This window comes from Orussus abietinus, unplaced genomic scaffold, assembly GCF_000612105.2.
Source record: "Orussus abietinus isolate OABI.00-Male unplaced genomic scaffold, Oabi_2.0 scaffold187, whole genome shotgun sequence".
NCBI lineage: Eukaryota > Metazoa > Arthropoda > Insecta > Hymenoptera > Orussidae > Orussus > Orussus abietinus.
In genome coordinates this window covers 122351-142669 of record NW_019394336.1, presented here as the reverse complement: position 1 = coordinate 142669, position 20319 = coordinate 122351, and the positions used below count along the sequence as shown (strand labels likewise).

The 20319-nt window shown below is 41.2% G+C and overlaps 2 protein-coding genes across 2 annotated transcripts; one reads left to right on the top strand and one right to left on the bottom strand.

The window, feature by feature from the left end:
• Window positions 1-79: 79 nt before the first annotated feature.
• On the bottom strand, window positions 80-1259 carry LOC105703407 (MKI67 FHA domain-interacting nucleolar phosphoprotein-like). Its single transcript, XM_012431779.2, has 4 exons — window positions 1078-1259; window positions 640-927; window positions 461-569; window positions 80-350 (listed from the first exon to the last, which is right to left on the bottom strand). The coding sequence occupies exons 1-4, from the start codon at window positions 1153-1155 to the stop codon at window positions 106-108; spliced, it is 720 nt and encodes a 239-aa protein (XP_012287202.1). The 5' UTR covers window positions 1156-1259; the 3' UTR covers window positions 80-105.
• Window positions 1260-3492: 2233 nt separating this feature from the next.
• LOC105703400 (tachykinin-like peptides receptor 86C) lies at window positions 3493-20016 on the top strand. Its single transcript, XM_012431769.2, has 8 exons — window positions 3493-3787; window positions 9615-9828; window positions 13549-13683; window positions 13913-13993; window positions 16819-16969; window positions 17400-17596; window positions 19109-19230; window positions 19862-20016. The coding sequence occupies exons 1-8, from the start codon at window positions 3493-3495 to the stop codon at window positions 20014-20016; spliced, it is 1350 nt and encodes a 449-aa protein (XP_012287192.2).
• Window positions 20017-20319: the final 303 nt, after the last annotated feature.

Here is a 20319-nt window from a genome sequence, read left to right as displayed (position 1 = left end):
AATGTAATTATAATGAAGAGCCTTAAGTAATGAGTATGTTTCGCTGAAACGGCTTTATCTTAAGGAGAAGTAAAGGAAGTATTTTTAGACCTTATTAGTAATTTATTATTTGTCTGGTGTGGATGAAAATTTCAACTTAAGATTAATTCCCCGCGATTTTAGTTTCTTCTCGATTGTGGAAAGTCTCTTAAGAGACCTTTTCATCGTCTTTGCGTGACGGTTCTTATCAATTTTTGAATTTGCTAAGTCAAATTCATTCTTCCGATTTAAGAGTTTAGGACAATCGGTCTCGCTCCAATTCATTCTTCGAAAGTGTCCTCTGTGTTGCTTTTCAGGTGGAATGTATTCCGCTGAAAATGTAATAAGAATTTACAAAAGCTACTTAAGAGGATGACATAGAAACTTAACTTTCATCCGTTAAGATTTACTTAATAAATTTGCTTTAAATACTTGTACGAACCTTTCATAAGCCTTCCATGCATCAAATAATTATTCATAGTTTCCGCAGCTATCTTGGCCACTTCGGCATTAATAAATTCAACATAGCCATAACCCCGACTCTTTCCTGTCTATTAAAATAAGATTTCATGAATTGAAATGTATTTACATTCTCATATCGATATCTCAGCAGATGCATACCTTTTTTGATCTAGAGACTCGAACCCGTATAACGTCTCCAAATTGTTTAAAGTAGTCGGCCATCTGATCTTCGTAGAAACCATGCGGAATATGTCCAAGATAGATAAGACCTTTGCCGGTTGCTTTGAACGTAGGTTTTCTTTGAGCTACTAGTGGTTTGATAAATTTTCCTTTCCCTTTCGCTTTGAGGTTCACATTACTCTCTTTCACTAGGTTTATCTTACTTTCTGTCACCAAATTTACTTCACTTTCTTTCGCTTGGTTTGCTTTACTTTCTGCCTCTTTTTTCTAAACGTATGAAATTTAAAGATGTTATAAATTACAGGTAATCGCTCGATGTAAAAGTGATATATCCGTTCTCTAAATTAACGTATATTAAACTATCAATAATAAGAACGATATAAACATTCGAAAGTTACTTTACGAGATAGAACTAACCTTCAATATTTCCGTGACATTTTTCACCGCTTTGTTTAGCGCCGATTCTTGCGTCGAGTCCCTTTTCCTTATTTTCATCTTGGAAGGTTAAAACATATAAAACCAGAACACTTTTAACAACGTAGTTTTTCCTAACCTCCAAATATTTCAATCACGTCCAAGCGTGGCTTTTGCGATCTCCAAACGCCGTGAAGATTTCAATGCCGAGCACAGTGTAGCCACCAGTTAAAAACGCAATTCCCTATTTTTGTTTGATTCTCTGTTAGCATTCTGGTACCTCTACTTCCTTCTTCTGGCGGGACAATTCAATTTCAATAGAAACGATCCAAAGTACATGCTAGTGAGCAAATTAAACCGACGTGACTTCAAAATATTAAATTACACAATTAAATTACAAGGAAATAAACGAAATGCAGGGAAAAATAGTAAGTGATCGAAGGAAAGAAAATTGTACTTGTTTATCCACAAATTGTTAATCTTCCGAGTATTTTTATTTCATGAAATCCGTGCTACCAGACATTGAAAATTTACGAGGGACAATGGCAACCTTTCAACCAGACAATATAATTCAGATGAGTTGTTCAGAACATGGACGTGCCATTAATTTAAATTATTTTCTGCCAACAACGGGTGAAACCGGTCGGAAAGAGAGAAAGCCTGGCGATACCGAATCAGCTGATGTTTCACGTCGAAGAAGGGCTGAGACTTGAACCGGCTTGAGAAATTGCACTTAGGCTTACGTAGGTGTGAAATATGGCTCGTTGGAGAAACTTTGTACCGAAAATTTCGCCTTTGAAATTCATTCCACTTCGCCTTTACGATATACATATAAAAGCGCTGCGGTTTAAAAGATTTTTCATGAAAAAATTTCGTTTCTGGGATTTTTAAGGCTTGTCGATTTCTTATTTCGGTCATATGACGTCAAGAGTCGAAGAGAATTCTTGGTACATAATTAACCAAAATGATTTACAGGTAGATAGGATGAATCGGAAGAAAAGAAAGGGGGAGTCTGAAGTCAAATGTAACACACGGCAATTCTGACAAACGTTATCATTTTTATTAAACTTAGGAAAGCGTGCCGAGGCAGTGAAAGCTCTCCGTTAGCATTATGAATATCTCACAATAAGTTCATGTTTATTGGACCAAGTGTATTTTTTCGTCGAAACAAAACGTAAAAATTGCTACAATATATTAGGTAAAATTGTTACAATATATAGGTTGCGAAATAAGTTCCCGCTGTTTTTAACGTAACGTAACGTAATTAAAACAGCAGGAGCTTATTCTTCACCGTAATAAAAACAAAACGTAAAAATTATTACAATTGATCTTAGTCTTCCTTACATCGTTATCCCATCAGCTGACATTTCACGTCCACGAGGGGTTGTGAAATAAGTCCCCGCCGTTTTTAACGTAACGTAACGTAATTAAAACGGCAGGAGCTTATTCTTCACCGTAATAAAAACAAAACGTAAAAATGGTTACAATTGATCTTGGTTTTCCTTACGTCGTTATCCCATCAGCTGACATTTCACGTCCACGAGGGGTTGCGACTTGGACCGGGGTGAGGACTTGCGCACGCATCGTTGAATGAATGCGCTTTTGAACCTCAGTACCGCCAGTGGTGTACTTGGAAACGGTGGCGTGAATGCTCTCCTCAGAGCCCTTAGCATTCCAATTCCCACGGGCAATTAGGATTAGTCGCGAATTTCCCCGAACGAGTCCCGGGTCCTCGTGTGCGAGAGGAAGCTTTTCGCCGAATTAATCCGCGCAATGTATCTCAATTAGACGCAAACGAGGGGCGGAAATTAGGACTCACCTCTGCGATCAAAGAAATTAAAATGATCCGCCCTCTGCGCCTGAAAAGTGCACGGATCGTTTTCGGGGATCGATGTGACGTGATCGAAAAAAAACCAATAATTCGAGGGAAAACAATCAACGCCTGATAGCTTCGGGCGCTGCATCCAGTCGAGACGAGTGGAGGCAAAATGTCAAGTGACATTTATTCCTTTTGACTCTCCTAAGCGGATTCGTTAGAAGACTTATCTCGTTCCAAGATTTACGGACGAAAAATGGCCCGTGACATTTGTTCGTTAAGGGATTCATGAGCGAATGTACCGAGCCTTTTCATCGGATTTATTGTCATCTCGTCGCAAACTTCATGAATCGAGTAGACGCGATGACTTATTTAGTTTTGAGGATAAAGGGGGTGATAAGAGCACCCTGACCTTGTGCTTTTAACGCGCGCTTCCGAATTAATCGAATCGGGTAAATCGAGGGGTCGAAGATGAGCAGGTGACATTGGAATGTAATCTCGACACGGAAGGCAAACTTCACAGGGAATTGGATTCCTCCGATATTGGATGAGAAATTGATAATCCGTGAAATTTGGACGGTGCATCAAGTCCTGCTGGAAATATGATTAGCATAGAGTCGTCGGTTTTGTACAACTGTAGTGCAATGGTACTTCAGCAGAACATCTCCTTGCTACTGGAGCTGAACAGAAGCGAGTTGGAGAATTTTTTAGAAGAAGCTTTCATCAAGTCCACGAAAAGGGAAGTGCTTAGAGACGGGTTCGCCGAATGTTTGCAACTGGAGCAACAAAGACCATTTCATTTACCCTGGTGGCAAAAGTTGTCCTGGACGTTGATCTTCGCGGTGATCCTCTTCGTGGCGACCACAGGGAACGCGATAGTCATCTGGATCGTCTTAGGTAAACGCTGGTACCTTTTTTTTTTTATTATTAATTTTAACAAAAAAGTTATCCATGACAAGTGGTTTTCCCTTTTACTTCCTTGTTAAAAACAGAGAGCCATGTAACTACGTTATTAAATAGCCTAATCGTACATCGTCACTGTTCTAGTACAACGATTTTTATCGAAATCCGATTACGGTACTGTATAGAGAGACTGCACCAGGGAGTACTCGATATTCATTGAAACGAGAGAACAATATGGACCACCAGTTATCCCATTTCACGAATCTATGAATTATAGATTCTTCCTCACTGTTGGAATCATCGTTCCATGTTGTACCACAAGATTTAACGAGATGTACTCCACGCGGCAGATTTCTCAATTTTTATACGATGCGATTCAATTAGCTAGGAGGACAACAATTGAATTGGACGATGGAAAGAATGCCTGAAAGTCGGGAAGTTCTTCGGAGGTCCTTTGAATTCTATTGCGCAGAACGAGTGCGAGTGACGCCCAGGTGAAAAAAGAAAAAAACGAAAAAGCAGATCGAATTGAAAGAAGAGCGGGAGCGAACGGAAAACAATGGGACAGAAAATAGAGGAACAAGGTCACGTTTTTCGTTCCCTGAGGGAAATATGCAACGAGGTTCTAAACGCATTTGTAACCTGGAGAACGACGAATTTTACGAGGTTACTGTGCAATGGAACATAACGTTTGTCCCCTGTGACGTTATCTATAATGCACATTTTCTACGAGTCTGCAGTTTGTGTCTCCTGATAAAATAAACAAATGCCAAGGAATTTCTGATGTGACACTTTTTAAGCTGGTCGACGAGGCGGTGCAACATCCGAGTTGCTATAAAACCATTATAAACACGTACACTCGGTCAATAGTTTTGTTTGCACAACATCGCGTAAATTGAAAGAATTGTCGAGCAAATAGGATTTATTGTTACGGGATAATTCCAACGCGAAATGATTTAAGGGCGAAAAGTTTCACCATTGTAATACCATTATTTTTACATTCGGTATTACTATTCGGCTCCTTTATGTGCAGAAAATATCACGAAGTGCCTTTCCTCTCGACTTTTAAAAAAATTCATATATTTACTCTTACATCAAGTTAAGCTCGATCGAACGAGTTTCTCTGTCCCGATTCATCATATCGGGTCGAATGAGTTATTTCCTACGACTCGTAGTATATTAAATAAAAAAATTAAGAAAATGGGAAACTGTAGAAACATGGACTACGACTGAACTGTCTACAATGTTCGTGTTAGCCGGATCTGCAGATCACGTGGGAGGGGTTATCAAAGTTTTTTAGATATACAATACAATTCCAATCGTGAATTCTTAATTTGACAATTTGACCACGGAAATTGTTGCATTACGCGATCGTTATCATTGAAGTTCGTCCCAGGAAAGGCACAAGGATTTTTAGTACGCAGTTTTAGTGCGCGGGGCTTAAGGAAGAATTACGAGATTAAAGGCGAGAAAATATCGCTGAAACAAAATTGCTCCTTGTCGTGCAACATTGTTCCTCGTGGTAAATAATGTAGACACTGCGACGGCTTCTCCCACAGGCTTTTACGTAGATGGGAAACCGTTTCCGGGCCATGTTCGTTTCTCCTTGTTCTTGGAGCATCGAACCATGACGCTTTTCAAATAAATTCTACTTCAAGTCGCCTTGGTGTGCACTTTGCCAAACCGGGAACCGATCCGATGAATGTCGGTCGATTCCGTTCACTTGAATTCGTGTTGTTGGCGGGAAGTAAAGCCCGACGTCGCAGAAATGATTTTAAGTGCTCACTCCCCTCGGGGCTGACTACAACGAAAAATCCAAGTTTCCCCCAATTCTCTAGACACGTGGAAGCCAATAATATCATATAATAGAAAAAAAAAATGGAGCTTTTATTTCCTGGCATTTCTTTTAATATATCATTTATCCGTGGTTGTAAGAAATCCTTCAAACTTGCTGTTTTCTCCAGAGCAGAGGACAAACTTCCTGTTTCACTTCGTAGATAAGTCATTTCGGAACATAATATCCTGATACACAACGTTGTTCTCGTGCAAAGCTGCTGAAATGGGGATGGGATCAATTTCCTAGGACGAGCAATATCTGACATTTCTTTACCCTTCTTATTATCTACCTTGAAAAACGAATAATTAGACTTACGCGTACGCAGAACACGCGGCGTTCAATTTTGTCATGCAATTCCTGAAGCGACAAAATGTCTTGATCCACTTTGAGGTCCAGAAACGACCTCGATGCATTATTCAAATACGGAAGAATTACTTGGTCTGTTCTGTTCGGACTGGATTTGACAATGAGCCATTAATTACTGCGCTCGCTGGTATTCTTATCCGACTTCCTTCCTTAATGCATTTATGGAGATCGTCTGGTCTCCAAGCTACCTAATTTCGAAGGAACGTGAGTTAAAATGCAATTAGACACGTTTTTTTAATACTTGCACGGAGACGAACGCGTCGGTGGAGCGAAAAATCGCATTCTAAAAGTTTGGAGATCTTGCATGTCGATAGTTTACCTGGACTTCCGAGAGTCGTTACCCCATTGACAAGTAAGTTTGGAAACGCGATTACGCATTTGCAATCTCGTGGATGGTAGTAAATTCCTCCCGACTTGACTTGGGGACCCCTCGAGAACTTTACCTACGGTCGAATCCGAAAGTTGGAACCACTTCGCCGAGTGTTCTTTATGGCACTTCATGGCGGATTTCTCCCGAAATTCGACTTCGAGCTCCTGTCCTCCTCTCGCTTTTTATACGAAAAAATGCTGAGTCGCTGTAAACCAAAAAGCAGGGTCTCGTCAGCTCAAAGCTTGCTTCTGCTTCCCGCAAAAAGTGGCCAAACGGTTCCTTCTTCAGGGTTGTTAAAATTTCCCCCTCGCTTAAACGGCCCCTTCCAGCTGAAAGTCAAACTTCTCGTTGAGAGTACTGACTTGCACTTCTCATTAGAAAATACGGAAGTAAGGAGTGAAAATAATGAAAAGGAAACGGGTAGGAGAAATAAGGGCTAATGGGACGTGAAATAGAAAATCGATATCAGCCCGTCATAGAATTCCGCCTTCGTGCAATAAAGAATTTTATATTTTCGATTCGAGGATTTCAACGAATCACGGTTAGATTTTAAATGCAAGGGTGCAATTGATTGTAATTATTTCCACGTGGTCCTATGCGCGTTCGCCAGTTGGGTTGACTTTTACGTGGAGGTTCAAGTTAACGAATTTCATAGGTCTCAGGGGAGATCAAACAAAGTGGCTTGGGGACGTCCCGTGTGAAATAAGCCGCGGGATAATTGAATCTTGGAATTAAATCGGTCAAGTACTAACTTGTCGTTAGGGTGGATTTCCGAGCAGCTCCACGCACATAACGAAACGAGTTGCGGGATTTCTTGCCGTCGCGTATGCCCCGAACAATTGGGTCGACATTTCCACGCCGGCTTGCAGGCCAAATAAGGAGAAACTCCTTTGTGTCCGAGCCTTTCTTGCCGTACAAATTGCAAATTCAATTTCCTGTCCGGGTTACAAGCTACCACTGTGCTTCGGACTTCCGAGTTAAACCGCGGTTAAGAGGACCCGGGCATTTCGCGTCGTAATCGCGTGTAACGTGAGATGCTCCTTGAATTCTAAATTCTTAAAGGTCTTACTCTTTGATCGTAACGATCTTTACAAATGTAAATTCAGGAATGTAATATAAATTCCAGAAGAGTCAGTCCCTCCGTTTTCAAAAACTCAGGAAAAAATGTGTAATGCTTCTTTTTAATCAAAGTACACGGATAATTCTAGGGTATTATTAAATTATAAAGCACGGAGCAGTAATTTCAAGAAGCGGTCTTATCGTTATTTGAAAATGCAATGCTTTACTCGGTTTAACGCGATTATTCCTCGCGGCAGGTTAGAAATTTTGATATCGAGTTCGATTTAAAGATTTCGCGGAATTCGAGATCAGAATTCTGTTGGAGCAGCACGTGGTTTCGTTATGAGTACTCTTGGCTATTGGCCTTACTATACCTCGGATATAGAAAAATCAGACTTTTTCCGAATTTGCCCGCAAGTTAAGCATTTTCTCCATGCACATTCAGGATGCGGATCACACGTGGATACCCCACGTCCAGAAAAATTCCAATAATCCACCATGGTCTTCCTTTTTGCGGACGTCCCAATACTACAAAATTTTTCAAATATCTCCTGAAACGTTTCCTGTCGAGAAATTATCTTGGATTTCTATTGCGTTTGGCTTCTATTATGTTTCTGGACTCCATGGCGCGAGTTTTCTATTTTTCTCTCTCTCTCTCTTTTTATTTTCTCTTTTAGGTAATTCCGTACACGTGTGCACTACAGTTTCGTGGTGCTTCCATTTTTTTCGGGCCCGGAAAAATATCAATAATGTTAATTCCTTGCAGCTCTGTATGGAAATGTGGATATTCTGATTCGGATTACGTTCCTTCCTGGCAGTCCCTTTCGTATGTATATTACCTGCTCTAGTTTAAGAAAAGGTTCAGATATTCCACACGTGTGTGCATATTTACTCCCGTTTAAAGTGTCGCGATCATTTTCCTGAAAGTTTCTTCAGCAAGGATATGTCGCTATCGAGTTATACTCTTTTGTTGCAAAAAGGAGGTCTGTTGAACTTTCGATATACTTCTCTCTGGAGTTCGTTCTATTCGCCCCGATGCCATTTACTTTCAGTTGGTATTTTCCAAGGAGAAAACACAATGACAAAGTGTCTGGTTTACCACTGGAAAGTTCAACCGGAGCTGTAAAAGAGCTTGCAAAGAGAAATGCTCTTAACTACGGGGAAACCTTCGTTTAACTAGGGATTTCATACGAATATTTTTACGGTCATAAATTACTCGCCTAATTCGCGATGGTATTTACATTTGCATAATACATTGGCATCCACAGGGAATGGCGATAGACAACGAAGTAATTTTAATATCTGCATAATTTTAACAACACTCGGTAGGGTTGCTTCAGTAATTCTCAAAGGGGCTTTCAATAAGTGCTTGAAAGCACGCCCTTCCTGATACACCTCTACGGATTTTCTCGTATCAATCGAAGGCGGAAAGGTTGAATGTTGGAGATGGAAACTCGTGACTTTGACAGAAATACTCACCCTTTCATCTTCAGAGAATCGTTTCAAAATACGTCCTAAAAATGCAATATTGTCAAATTAAGGGTTGCGCACAATCGCCTGGAAGAAATAGGGCACGCTTTATTACGAAATTCCCTTCTGTATAGGACAATGACAGGGTGACAAAAATTCTGGCCAGCACTTTTCGCTAGTTAGAATTTTCTTTCTATCCTTCCGTGGAACATAAAGCAATTATTTCATTAAAATTTGGCTAAATTTTAAATTATTCTGATCGCATTAACAGATTTACGCTCTTCCTCTCCGCCGGATATGTAACAACCACAGTGATTTATTTTGAGCATGAAAAGCCAAAGTTTGAGCAATTAAGGTGATGTATAATGGCTCTAAAATGTATAATAGTCGTACATTCCCTGATAACTGGGGTTGATCGAATGTTATCGCAGTTTACTGTAATGTTTCCAACTCCAAGATCGTTGGATAAACTTTATTGTTACAAAAGTAACACTCAATTTAAGCATTCTCCGCAAAGAGGCGAAATTACACCGTTTAGTCGAAAGCAATCTGCGGCAATTAGCCTCTAAATTTTACGGGGAAAATGCCAATTACCCTTCACTATTTAACATTTATGGGTACAATATAGAAACATTAATCGAGATCGGGTATATGGGCGAGAAATTATAATTTAATAAATTTTACGTCTGAAAATAAAATGTGAACAAATTCTTTTCCAGCTCACAGGCGGATGAGAACTGTCACCAACTATTTTTTGGTCAACCTTTCTTTAGCTGATCTGATGATGACGTTACTCAACGGTGTGTTCAACTTCATCTTCATGCTCAATTCGGATTGGCCCTTCGGTACAGTATATTGTACAGTCAATAATTTCGTGGCCAATGTGTCTGTCGCTTCCAGTGTCTTCACCCTCGTGGCCATTTCCTTTGATAGGTGAGTGGAAAAATTAATTCCATAAAAAAATCGGCATTGTCTTCGCGATCATTTTAAATGGCACGGGTTATATACAACGGAAGGGTATTCTAATGACTTCATCGTGGTAGTGGATTCGTTTTACACACTTCTTGAAGGTACAATTAAGTTCCGGGACGTGGTTATGCTAATGGCAGGTTCACGAAGCCTCCGACTTGCAAACGACAAGGTGTTTACGCAGATGCAGGGGACATTTATAATATTCCATTTCACGTCACCCGGGTAAAACGGGGAAATGCAGCGTACCTCCGGAATGCGAATCCGAGTTACGTATTATTTTACGTATTATTTTTTACGACCAACTGCTTTGCTAAATCTCGCAATGTGATACCTCGATTTTGAAAACCGAACGGTCTAGGACAAATTGGAAAATCTTTCCAGGATCATGTACACCTTACTACATGGGGAAATATTTTCCAGTCAATTATTTCCTACGCTTTGAAAGGTACCACAGAAATTCTGGGTTTTCCGCGTGATTAGCGAAAAGGAGGGCATGTTTTTGCAGCATGATCTCCTACTTTTTTCTAGTTATGTAATTGCCCTTCCACTTGATATTGCGCATGCAAAGAACTGCAGGGGTGCAGTATTTACCTCGGTAATCGTAAAATGGCCATGAAATTGGCCCGCGAGCAAAATGTCGCCTAATCACCGCAATTGCAACCGAATTAACTATTTCTACAAGGAATCGCGTGTATTGGCTTGATGACACACGCGAAGAATGAATTTCACTTGTTCTTTTGCGAGAGCGTGATTACATAAGTGACAATCTGTGAACTGGATCGCTTTATACTCATGAGTCATACAGTTTATAATTTTTTTTTTCCCTCAATCGATATTATCAGTCAACGGAGATAATTAAGTCGGGAACGGACGTTACGCTCGAGGGGATTATCATTTAAGAAAAGAAATTGCAGAGTGCAAAGTGTCTTGCCTCAAAGTGCTGGAAATTTGCATACTGTCGCGAGTGTGCGATTTTATTTTTCCGGGAGTATGCAAAGTGCGACTACGAAGTTACCGTCGACGTTAAAATTCTCGATTTTAACTTCGTGCTTTGGGATTCATTAAAGATGCCGCTTGTATAAACTCCGTTGGACAAACGTTGGCCTGTTGGGAGATTTTAGACTCTGACAATTAATCATAAATAAATTGATTAATGACTTCCTGAATTAAAATTAGCCTGAATTAAGTTGGATTTAAATAAAAGATTTTAATTTGGGAGATTTATTATCGTGCAAGTATATCTGGAGAACGCTTCAATGGACGTTTTGTCACATTATTAACAAAACTGATATCAAATTGTTTTCTTATACATCGACGAGAGACACAAAAAAATTGCAACGGCCTTTTCTTTTTAATAAAATTCATGTAAAAGTTCTCAAACGTGGCAGTTTAAGAACAATTTTAATCGATACTCCTAACTTTGCGTTTGCCTCGTTTATTACACTTACCTCGCAACATTTTCTACTGAAATATTCATAGAGCCCGCCGTATTATTAATTTGTTCCTAAGGGAATATCAATTATTTACGCAAATGAAATTTATCGCCCGGATGCAATCTGAAACGCAGTGCTTGACTGCGTGAGCGATTTTTTATTACCCACAAAATATTTTAATTCGGGCATATGCAGTGATCTTCAATGAAGTTTTAATTAAACGAATCTAGAGCAGTTATTTAATTAATTCCCAGACAATCCTACATAATTTAATATTCGTTACTAATGAAATGAAATTTTTATCGCGTCCTCGTTATTCCGGAAAATCGTATCGCTACTCGTTTCCACCGGAACAGCAAAAAATTGAAATTCTTTAAAGCATTATTAGAATATTTACTGGAGTTTTTCATAAATTATTCCTTCCGTTTTAATTAGGAATTTAAGTGAAGGCTTCATCGGTCTTTGTAAAATCTAGCCGATGCCCTTAAGCATCGCAACGCAGATGTTGATTCTCGCGAACATCGTCAATAGTTCTTCTTTTTTTTCATTAAATTATTCGCATAAATTAGGCAGCTGGGAAGTTTAATAAAATTCTCTCCCTCGGATATCCCCCAGCTTGTGAAAGCTTTGGCCTCCCTCTTCGCAAACGAGGGTTCACGTTTCTTCACCCCGAAGGCTTGAATTATCTCCAGCAATACAAACCTCAGGGGAAGTTTCATCCCGAACAGCACATGGAGTTTACGAGGGCAATCGTCCTAAAAAACTAGGAGAGGGAGCGACAGTTCGAAAACGCGTATCATAACGCAAAATTGATGACATCCTGTTAAAACATTCGACCACGGAATTTATTACCGACAATCCGGTGGCCCATTACACCGCAAAAATATGTCCTTCCGCACATATGAAACCCACCTGTACCCTGATTTAACGTACATACGCGACGCTAAATAGATTCTTTTCAGAATTCCGGCAGGAAAAATGTATTTCAAAGGATACCAAGTTCCAAGATATGCCTTGTAGGAGGAACTTTTACCGAATAAAGCTCGGAAACAATGGCATGAGGTGCATTTTTGGGAGCAAGTATCCCAGCAGAAGGAGACGCGAAAAAAGTCTCATCACTTTCGAGAGTCTTTGCGATGCGCAATTCGGATCCTCTCCAGGGATCATCAGGATTTGCATTTTTGCTTTATTTATTCGTAGAGGGGCCATGCTACTCGGCAGCCCCCGAAATTAGGTGGTTTAACACCCTCTTCGAAATTTTACCCTCAGGCAATCCTTGGGAATTATTGCTGAAATGTGGAGATATTGAGAGTGCAAGTGTCCCCCGCGAATCGTGAATACCCGGATATTAATAAATCGAATAAATCCGCGTCCCGATAATTCTCAGGCTCCGCACGTATTTTCCTGCATAATCGCAACGTTAAAAGGTTCGTAATGATCCGTTTTCACGACTGCTGAGTGAACTCCTTTCATCTCGGAATTTTAACCAAGGCACGTGGTTCGACGTCTTGCCGGAGTTTCAGGATACGACTTTCCTTACTTGTGGAAACTGACAATTAGTGTCAATAGTTATCGGCGCAGCTCGGAAATTGAGAGAAATCGCGGCGAGATCTGTTATATTAAAGATTCACCCGGATAGACCTTCTGTCGTAGAGAACCAGAACGCACCTATTTTGTTAAGTTTAATGAACGTGATTACGCCCTGTGTACGGACCTACGTATCTGCCAGTCGAAATAGAGACACATTGTTCCTAAAGCCGCTAGTACGAAGCCACTTGAAGAGGTGGGTTCGAATTTCCTGGACGAACGGGAATTCCACGTATCATGTATTCATGCGTCTAAAATGTGCATGCACCTTTAGGATGTGGGTAGATTCGCGGCATTGTTTATCAGGTTCGTTGTTTTGCATTTAGCGCAGAGTGGAACGCGAACACGAGTGAAGGATGGTGAATCAAAATTGTATACTCAATCAAGAGGCAGCTGGAATATTTGAGAAAAAGTTCCGACTCTTTTGAATGGACATTTTGGCGCCTCTTGAACGAGGTGACAATACGTACAGTGATTTGTCAATATTTTTTCCCATGTAGTAATGTGATAAAATATTTGTTTTTATTTTCCTTTTTAATTTCGACGGCTCGAAAATGGACACCGTTGTTGGGTGTAGGGGCTTAATTGATTAAATTGGGGCGAAATAAAAAATGACCTGAAGTAAACATGTTTCCAATTTAATTGCGGACCAATTTCACAGGTACATGGCAATCATGCGACCTCTTCAGCATCACATGTCGCGGAAGAGGGCGATTTCGGTGCTGATTTTAATTTGGTTCGCCTCGGCTTTGTTGGCGACCCCTTGTCTGCTGTATTCCACCACAATGACCAGGAGGTGAGGGGTTTAGTTTTTAGGATATAGGATAATGTAAGTGAATATTACCACGGATTGATTACTTACGTCGTTTGAGAGAAACTGAATTAACTGTCGTGCGAGCCCTAAATTGCAAAAGTTAGGGACGAATACGTGTTGGGATCATGCTATTCAGATGCAAATCGTGACCGTTTCCTGTTAACTGGTAAATCATATAGAACCAGTCAACATAACTCTGTACTACTTGCAGCTATTCGAGCGGACAAACTAGAATCGTTTGTTACATGCTGTGGCCAGATGGACATTACCTCAGCAGCATGACGGAGTACATGTAAGTTCCTTAAAAAAAAATTAAAACCCAAGGAAAAACGCGAATACATTGGAGGAAATTTAGGGAATCTTGACTCACAATAAGAATAAATAAATTTATTTATTACAATTTGCACGGGTGAAATATATAGATTTGAAGGAAACGCCTATAAGAATAAGAGAACTGGGGGCAAATTGCATTTCTTGACTCGCACCTAGGAAGGGTAGGTAAGCAAATGGGATGCGGTAAGAGCGCACTAGGGAGAAGAAAATGAGTACATGCTCTATATTAATTGCGCGACGTACCATAGGGCGATACTTGCACCTGAGAGGCCATTAAAAGTACTCCGATCTAATTAGAAAAACGCACTCGATGTGAGAATTTTTGCCAAAAACCGCTGCAGAATTTCACCGATTGGTATTAAATCGTTTGCAGATGACAATGAAACATTCGACGAGGTTTCTAAATTAGAGAAGAGTTTCGAGTTGACTGTAATAGCAATTTCAGGTAGCCTACTATTAGCGTACTGCATTTCCTCCTTTTTCTGCCTACACTGCATTGTTACGATAATGGACAGCAGGTGAAATGGGATACAGAAAACCAGACATTTTCCCTTTCGACTCGTAAAAGAGGTCGCGATGGTACGCCCTTTTGATGCCATTATCATACATACGTACATACGGTTGAGTGCGTTATCATATTCATGCGTGCACGCCATAGTGATATGTCATGGGGCGACATGTCGGTACTTATCTCACATACCTATTTAGCTTGAATTTGTAAAGTCCGGGAGCCATGTAATGCATTCACACGCCCCATGCATTCGAGTACCTTGCATCGTGGAAATTCGTCCTTAATCCGGGAGGAATTCCAGGCTTCCATTGTCACTTGTTCGTATCCTTGCGACCGTACTTTAAAATTAATATTCCTCCACAAAATTGGATACACATAGTTTAATAATTTTCTTACATTTTCCCCACCTTGATGTGGTTATCAGAGATCTCCAGAGCATACAGATTCATTGCTAACAATGTAAAATTCTTCTCTGACGAGGTCTTCTTGCCCCACTGTGTGTCATGTGAAGCGTTTACCATAATGCAATGCAGATTTAAAGCGGTGTATGCAAAGTGGATAATACTTACTGGTGTAAGTGGAGAGAGCCGCGTAACGTGCAAGTGCAGTGTGCATTATTTCAATGTAAACGGGCCGATGTTTCGATAATCCGATCATCGAGCCAAATTGCTTTGCTGGACGCAACGTACTGCATCGAATTCATGGAGTGGCAGGTTACGTCAAAGATCTCCCTCGGAGAATTCACGTAAACTTTAACGAGACGTTAACGAAGCCCAAGTGTGTCTCGTCTCGCGATTGACGGGAGGAAAAAGGAAGTACATCGAGAGAGAAACACCGTTTGAAACGATCCAGACGAGCTGTCTTTCGAGAGACTAACAGAGAAAGATTTGTGTAAAAAATCAAGAGAGGTGAAAAAGCACCGGAAAGGAGCATTTACACTCAATTCAGGTCGCAGGAAATTGAAGCTCAAAGTGCTTCATGTGCGGACCTTTGCTCGCCACGTGGGAACTTATCGATGAAAACGCTGAAATTAATGAAATAATCGAGGAGGAGTTTTGTTACGGCTGAGAAAATTGTAGCGAATTCTGGAGTGAAAAGGCCACGTTTTATCTGGGGAAATGATACTTCGTCGGGTGGAGTTGGACCCCAGATTTATGTCGCCATTTTTTCATCGACTCGTTAGTTTTATTAAATTTAAGGGTTGCTCGGGACGAGATCTCCTGGGACTTGGAGCTACGTGGAAGTGAAAGCGAGGAAAAACCGAGGGAAAACTGAAAAACGAGCAGAAGAGGTCTGACCACCAGCTTGCACGCATAAAGAGGGAGGAGCAAGGGAACTGGGGAAAGGAGAAAAAGAAATGGGCCATTCCGAAGCCCGCCGAAGCATTTGCCGGAGAGCTTTCACCATTCGGACCGAAAGTGAAATGCTTGCAAAGGAGAATTGCTTGCGAAGAAGGGCTTGATAAGAATTTCCCATCGTTTGAGGGACGTACAGCCTCGTCGATTCCCAGACATGGATATTATTAACATTATTTCTATGTGTTATCAGATCGACGAGGAGCACGTGGGAAGATCCTTAGGGCACACAGTTGTTATAGAAAAGCTTCAATTACATCTTTAACCATTACAGACTTATTTACGGTGGCGGTATCCTTACCTCGGGTGTTTAAAAAATCCAGGGAAAAAAATTCACTGGAATTTATTTTCCTCTGCCATAGTTACGGCAGGAATAAAACTCCTGCAGGTGTTTTTGAATAGAGAAGAGGAGGTAGAAATCGCGATTCTTCCCCAACCGCTTTCAAGTTTGCTCCGGACGCCTATCGGAATCTCATTAGAACTTTCCGCAGTATTTCAAGAATCGGTCGTCCTTAATATGGAAATATGGGCCGAAACGGGAGCCCTTATTAACCCCTGTCAGAAGTCCGTAAATCGACTTAGCACTTCTTTCGCCCTCCATTCGGCCCCTTCGAGGGCTCGGAAGCGTCCTTTTCCCCAAATCAACTAAAAATCGGAGTTAAGTAATTAAATGCGATATCAGGCAATCGCTCTTCTTCACCGGTCCTGAAAATTTACCGGGGTCTATTGACAAAGTCAGCCGCAATTTTCGGATGCCACTTGAAATCCGCACCGTGTCAAGTGTACTTGACAAGCGCGATTGCGGACCGACTCCGTGATTGGACGACGTCACCGGCCCGATAAAGGATCGACCAATCACGGTCTCCCAACTCATCTCTGGTATTAATGCCCCCGTGAAACGTCTTGGCTTATTTACAGCTATAATCTGGTGTTTCTGGGGGTTACCTACCTCATCCCCGTGACGGTAATGGCGGGGTGTTACACGCTGATGGGCCGAATGCTATGGGGCTTGAAGTCGATAGGAGAACACACGCAACACCAGAAAGAATCCGTGAAATCCAAGCGAAAGGTATGTATAAGTCCCCCATAAAGTCACGCAATTCCGGATAATTATTTGTTAAACAACCAACCTTTCAAAGGAGGAAATCAGCTGACCTCGAACAATGGTTAACCAAAATTCACGTTAATGATCCAGTACTCACGAGAAATGTTCTTTCCGCGGCAATTCTACATCGAAAACTGAATATTTTCCGGGGGAAAATTTTCAGACGGAGTCGATAACGATAACTTGTCGTAATGTTGAGCTCGGTAATGACGTCCGGAAGTATGATCTAGATGTACGTGTGTTTTATGGGGCGCATGCAACTTTCATGGCGCGCAGTCCGAAAGGATGTGCAGCATGTTATCTACCACTACACGCGCACTGATAAAACTTCGAACGATTCACGCACCAAGTTTTGCAATATCGAGGCAAGCCTTCGTTCATATGATCTTTACAGGTGGTGAAGATGTTCATCATCGTGGTGACAATATTCGCCGTGTGTTGGCTCCCTTATCACGGGTTTTTTATTTTCGCCTACCATCACCGGAGGTTTGTCGAAACCAGCTACGTCCAGCACGTCTACCTGAGCTTCTATTGGCTCGCCATGTCCAACGCCATGGTAAATCCCATCATATACTACTGGATGAACACCAGGTGATCTTGTAGTACTTAACCGATATACTGCTATCTTCTCTGTGTACTTTCTCGCCTCTTGCTATCTCCACCCACTTTCCACCCTCTCCCGATAATCACTCACCGGCAAAGTTAGTTTCGATTTTCACCGTTCTCCGTTCCTTACGTTTATCGGGTAATAATGCCAATCATCTGTCTATCAAAGCCTGCGCATCCGCCTTTGTGTTTCGGCATAATGAAAAACTATCGACGAACTTCAGTTTTCGATTAATTTAGCCTCTCTGACACGTGCGAAACTGCGCTTAAATTTTGAAAACTGGAATTCTACGTCTTCTCGTTAATATTTTCACGACAAAACGTGATATACTTCCTACTTGTAATATCCGTCCGTTCACCCAGGAGTATTAAATTACAAATGCATTGCTCCTGTTTGAACGAGTCCGAATTTCACTTTACATTCGTTTACATTTATTCATTTAGTAATTGAATATTTTTCATACCTCGTTGACGACGATGTTGAAAAATTTCACGAATATTTCGGCGTTCTATAATTTCTTCACTTAATTTTCTTTCGCATGAAGCTTTGGTAGATTTAAAGTCTCCATATACCATAACCTATGGTGCAGACGTTTCATATCCTTACCTAAATAATTGTTCATGTTTCTGCCTTCAAATTTTGGTCCACTTATACGATGAAAAGTTCGTAGTAAAAAATTGTTCTTCCGAGCCACATTGCACAGGTGTTCAAACCAACTTCTCCCTGCGTTTTTTTTTTCGCGTCAACTTCGAGGTTTGTCACCTTCGACTCTTCGCGAAGTAAAAAATAGCGCAATTTTTCCGCACCGATTATTACGATGACCGATTTATACGATGAAAAGTTTCAAAGCCTCCATCGAACGGTAGTGACGGATTACATCAATTTCCATAATTCCAACTCCGGAGAATCGGGCGTGGGAAATTAATCGGTCACCCGAAAGCTGCTGTACGTAATCCATCCGTAAGTGTCAGGAAGATCCATGGTACCAAGGACTACTTAAAGGATTACGACGTGGTTAGATGAAGTACCAAATCAGAGCAAGGGACGTGGAACCATTCGTAGTAAAAAATTGTTCTTCCGAGCCACCTTGTACAGGTGTTCAAACTAACTTCTCCCTGCGTCTTTTTTTCGCGTCAACTTCGAGGTTTGTCATTTTCGACTCTTCGACGCGTAATAAATAGCGCAATTTTTCCGAACCGATCGAAGTTCCGCCAGACGAGTTACTCGACACCTCCGATCCGCAAAACTCCCCGAAGGAATCAGCTAGCAATATTGCGTATGTGTCTGCGCATTTCGAGATTAAAGTAGAGAATCGACAGGTGCTTGGGGAATGTATCCTAATCAAGCGGAGATGGGGCGATATGGTTAGAAATTGAAAATTTCCTCCTCGCATCGTACGTGCTAAAGCATAAAGAATCGATCGTTTATGATTTTACATCGTGATACCAAAAGAAGACAACGTTTCAGGGTGGTTAATTTGTAGCAAATGATTTCAGATTTCGGATGTACTTTCAAAAGGTGATGTGCTGTTGCGTTGTGGACATGGAGAGTGCTCGACGTGGACAATTGCAAAGTTTCCCAGGACTACATGCAACGGAACTGGGACCATCGCACTCTGGTAGGTCATGGAAACACCGAGTAGACCTTATCACCCATCGAGATGATAAAAGTTGCCATAAAAATCCAGACATTTCATTCATAGAGGAAGGTTGTTTAGAAGAAATCCAAGATATTCTCGTAAGGTTTGACAGAGGACGGCAAATATCTATTTCCAGATACATCACCTTTCCTCCTAGCCAGGACAGGTGTATTTAGCGTACAAAACACATAGTTTCCCAGAATAAACTTCGAGGGGATAAATATATAGACGCGATATCCGGTATAATGTTACTTCCGCCGTACATGGGTTCGATAAATTTCTTCTCCATTCCCGAATATGTGCTTGAAAGGGATGAGAGGGGCAGACCTAAAGTGGAAAGAAAAATTCTGTGGGAGGACTCTTTGGGTGATGCGGCAATTGATTATTTTGTTTTTAATATTTCGAAAGGGTCTTTCAATTTTTTTTTTTCCCACCAAGCATCGTTATTGAAGCGGACCGAAACAGTGAATGGAGAAGTTGGTTGCATTGACTTTAGGTCGAAAGGGGCATGGCAGCCGGATGTATTCCATGCAAGCACTGAAAGCTCCCCATTTCGCCGTTTCCCAGCCGTCTGTAAGGCGATCAATCGCTTCCCTTTATCCTGTTTCAGGTCGGGCGAAATCCATGTCCATTCACTGGAGACATAGCAGTACGGAGAGTCATGTGCACACCTTGAAGACGAACTCTCAGAACGAAGACCCCCATCACCGCCAGAACAGCGTGGTTCTCATGAGCAAACCCATGTGTGCACGCGAGCGTATTTGACAAAGGACCACTACTGTATGAACGGTGTTCGATCCTCCGAGCACTCTTACGAGCAATGTACACAACATGTGGAGCTGGTAAATCTACCGCGAATCGATTTAATGGAACTTATTAGAGGCAGCGATCGTACACCAATGTACACGAGTCGGAGTTCCAATAATTAAGTTGGATAAGAGTACAAGTTGGTTGCTCGTTTGAGAGTAGCGACCGGTATCAAAATCTTCAATTAAATTTAAGAGACTGTACGTCGATTGCGAGTATAAAAAGGACTGCACATGAGAAAGTGTACAAACTGTATGACGC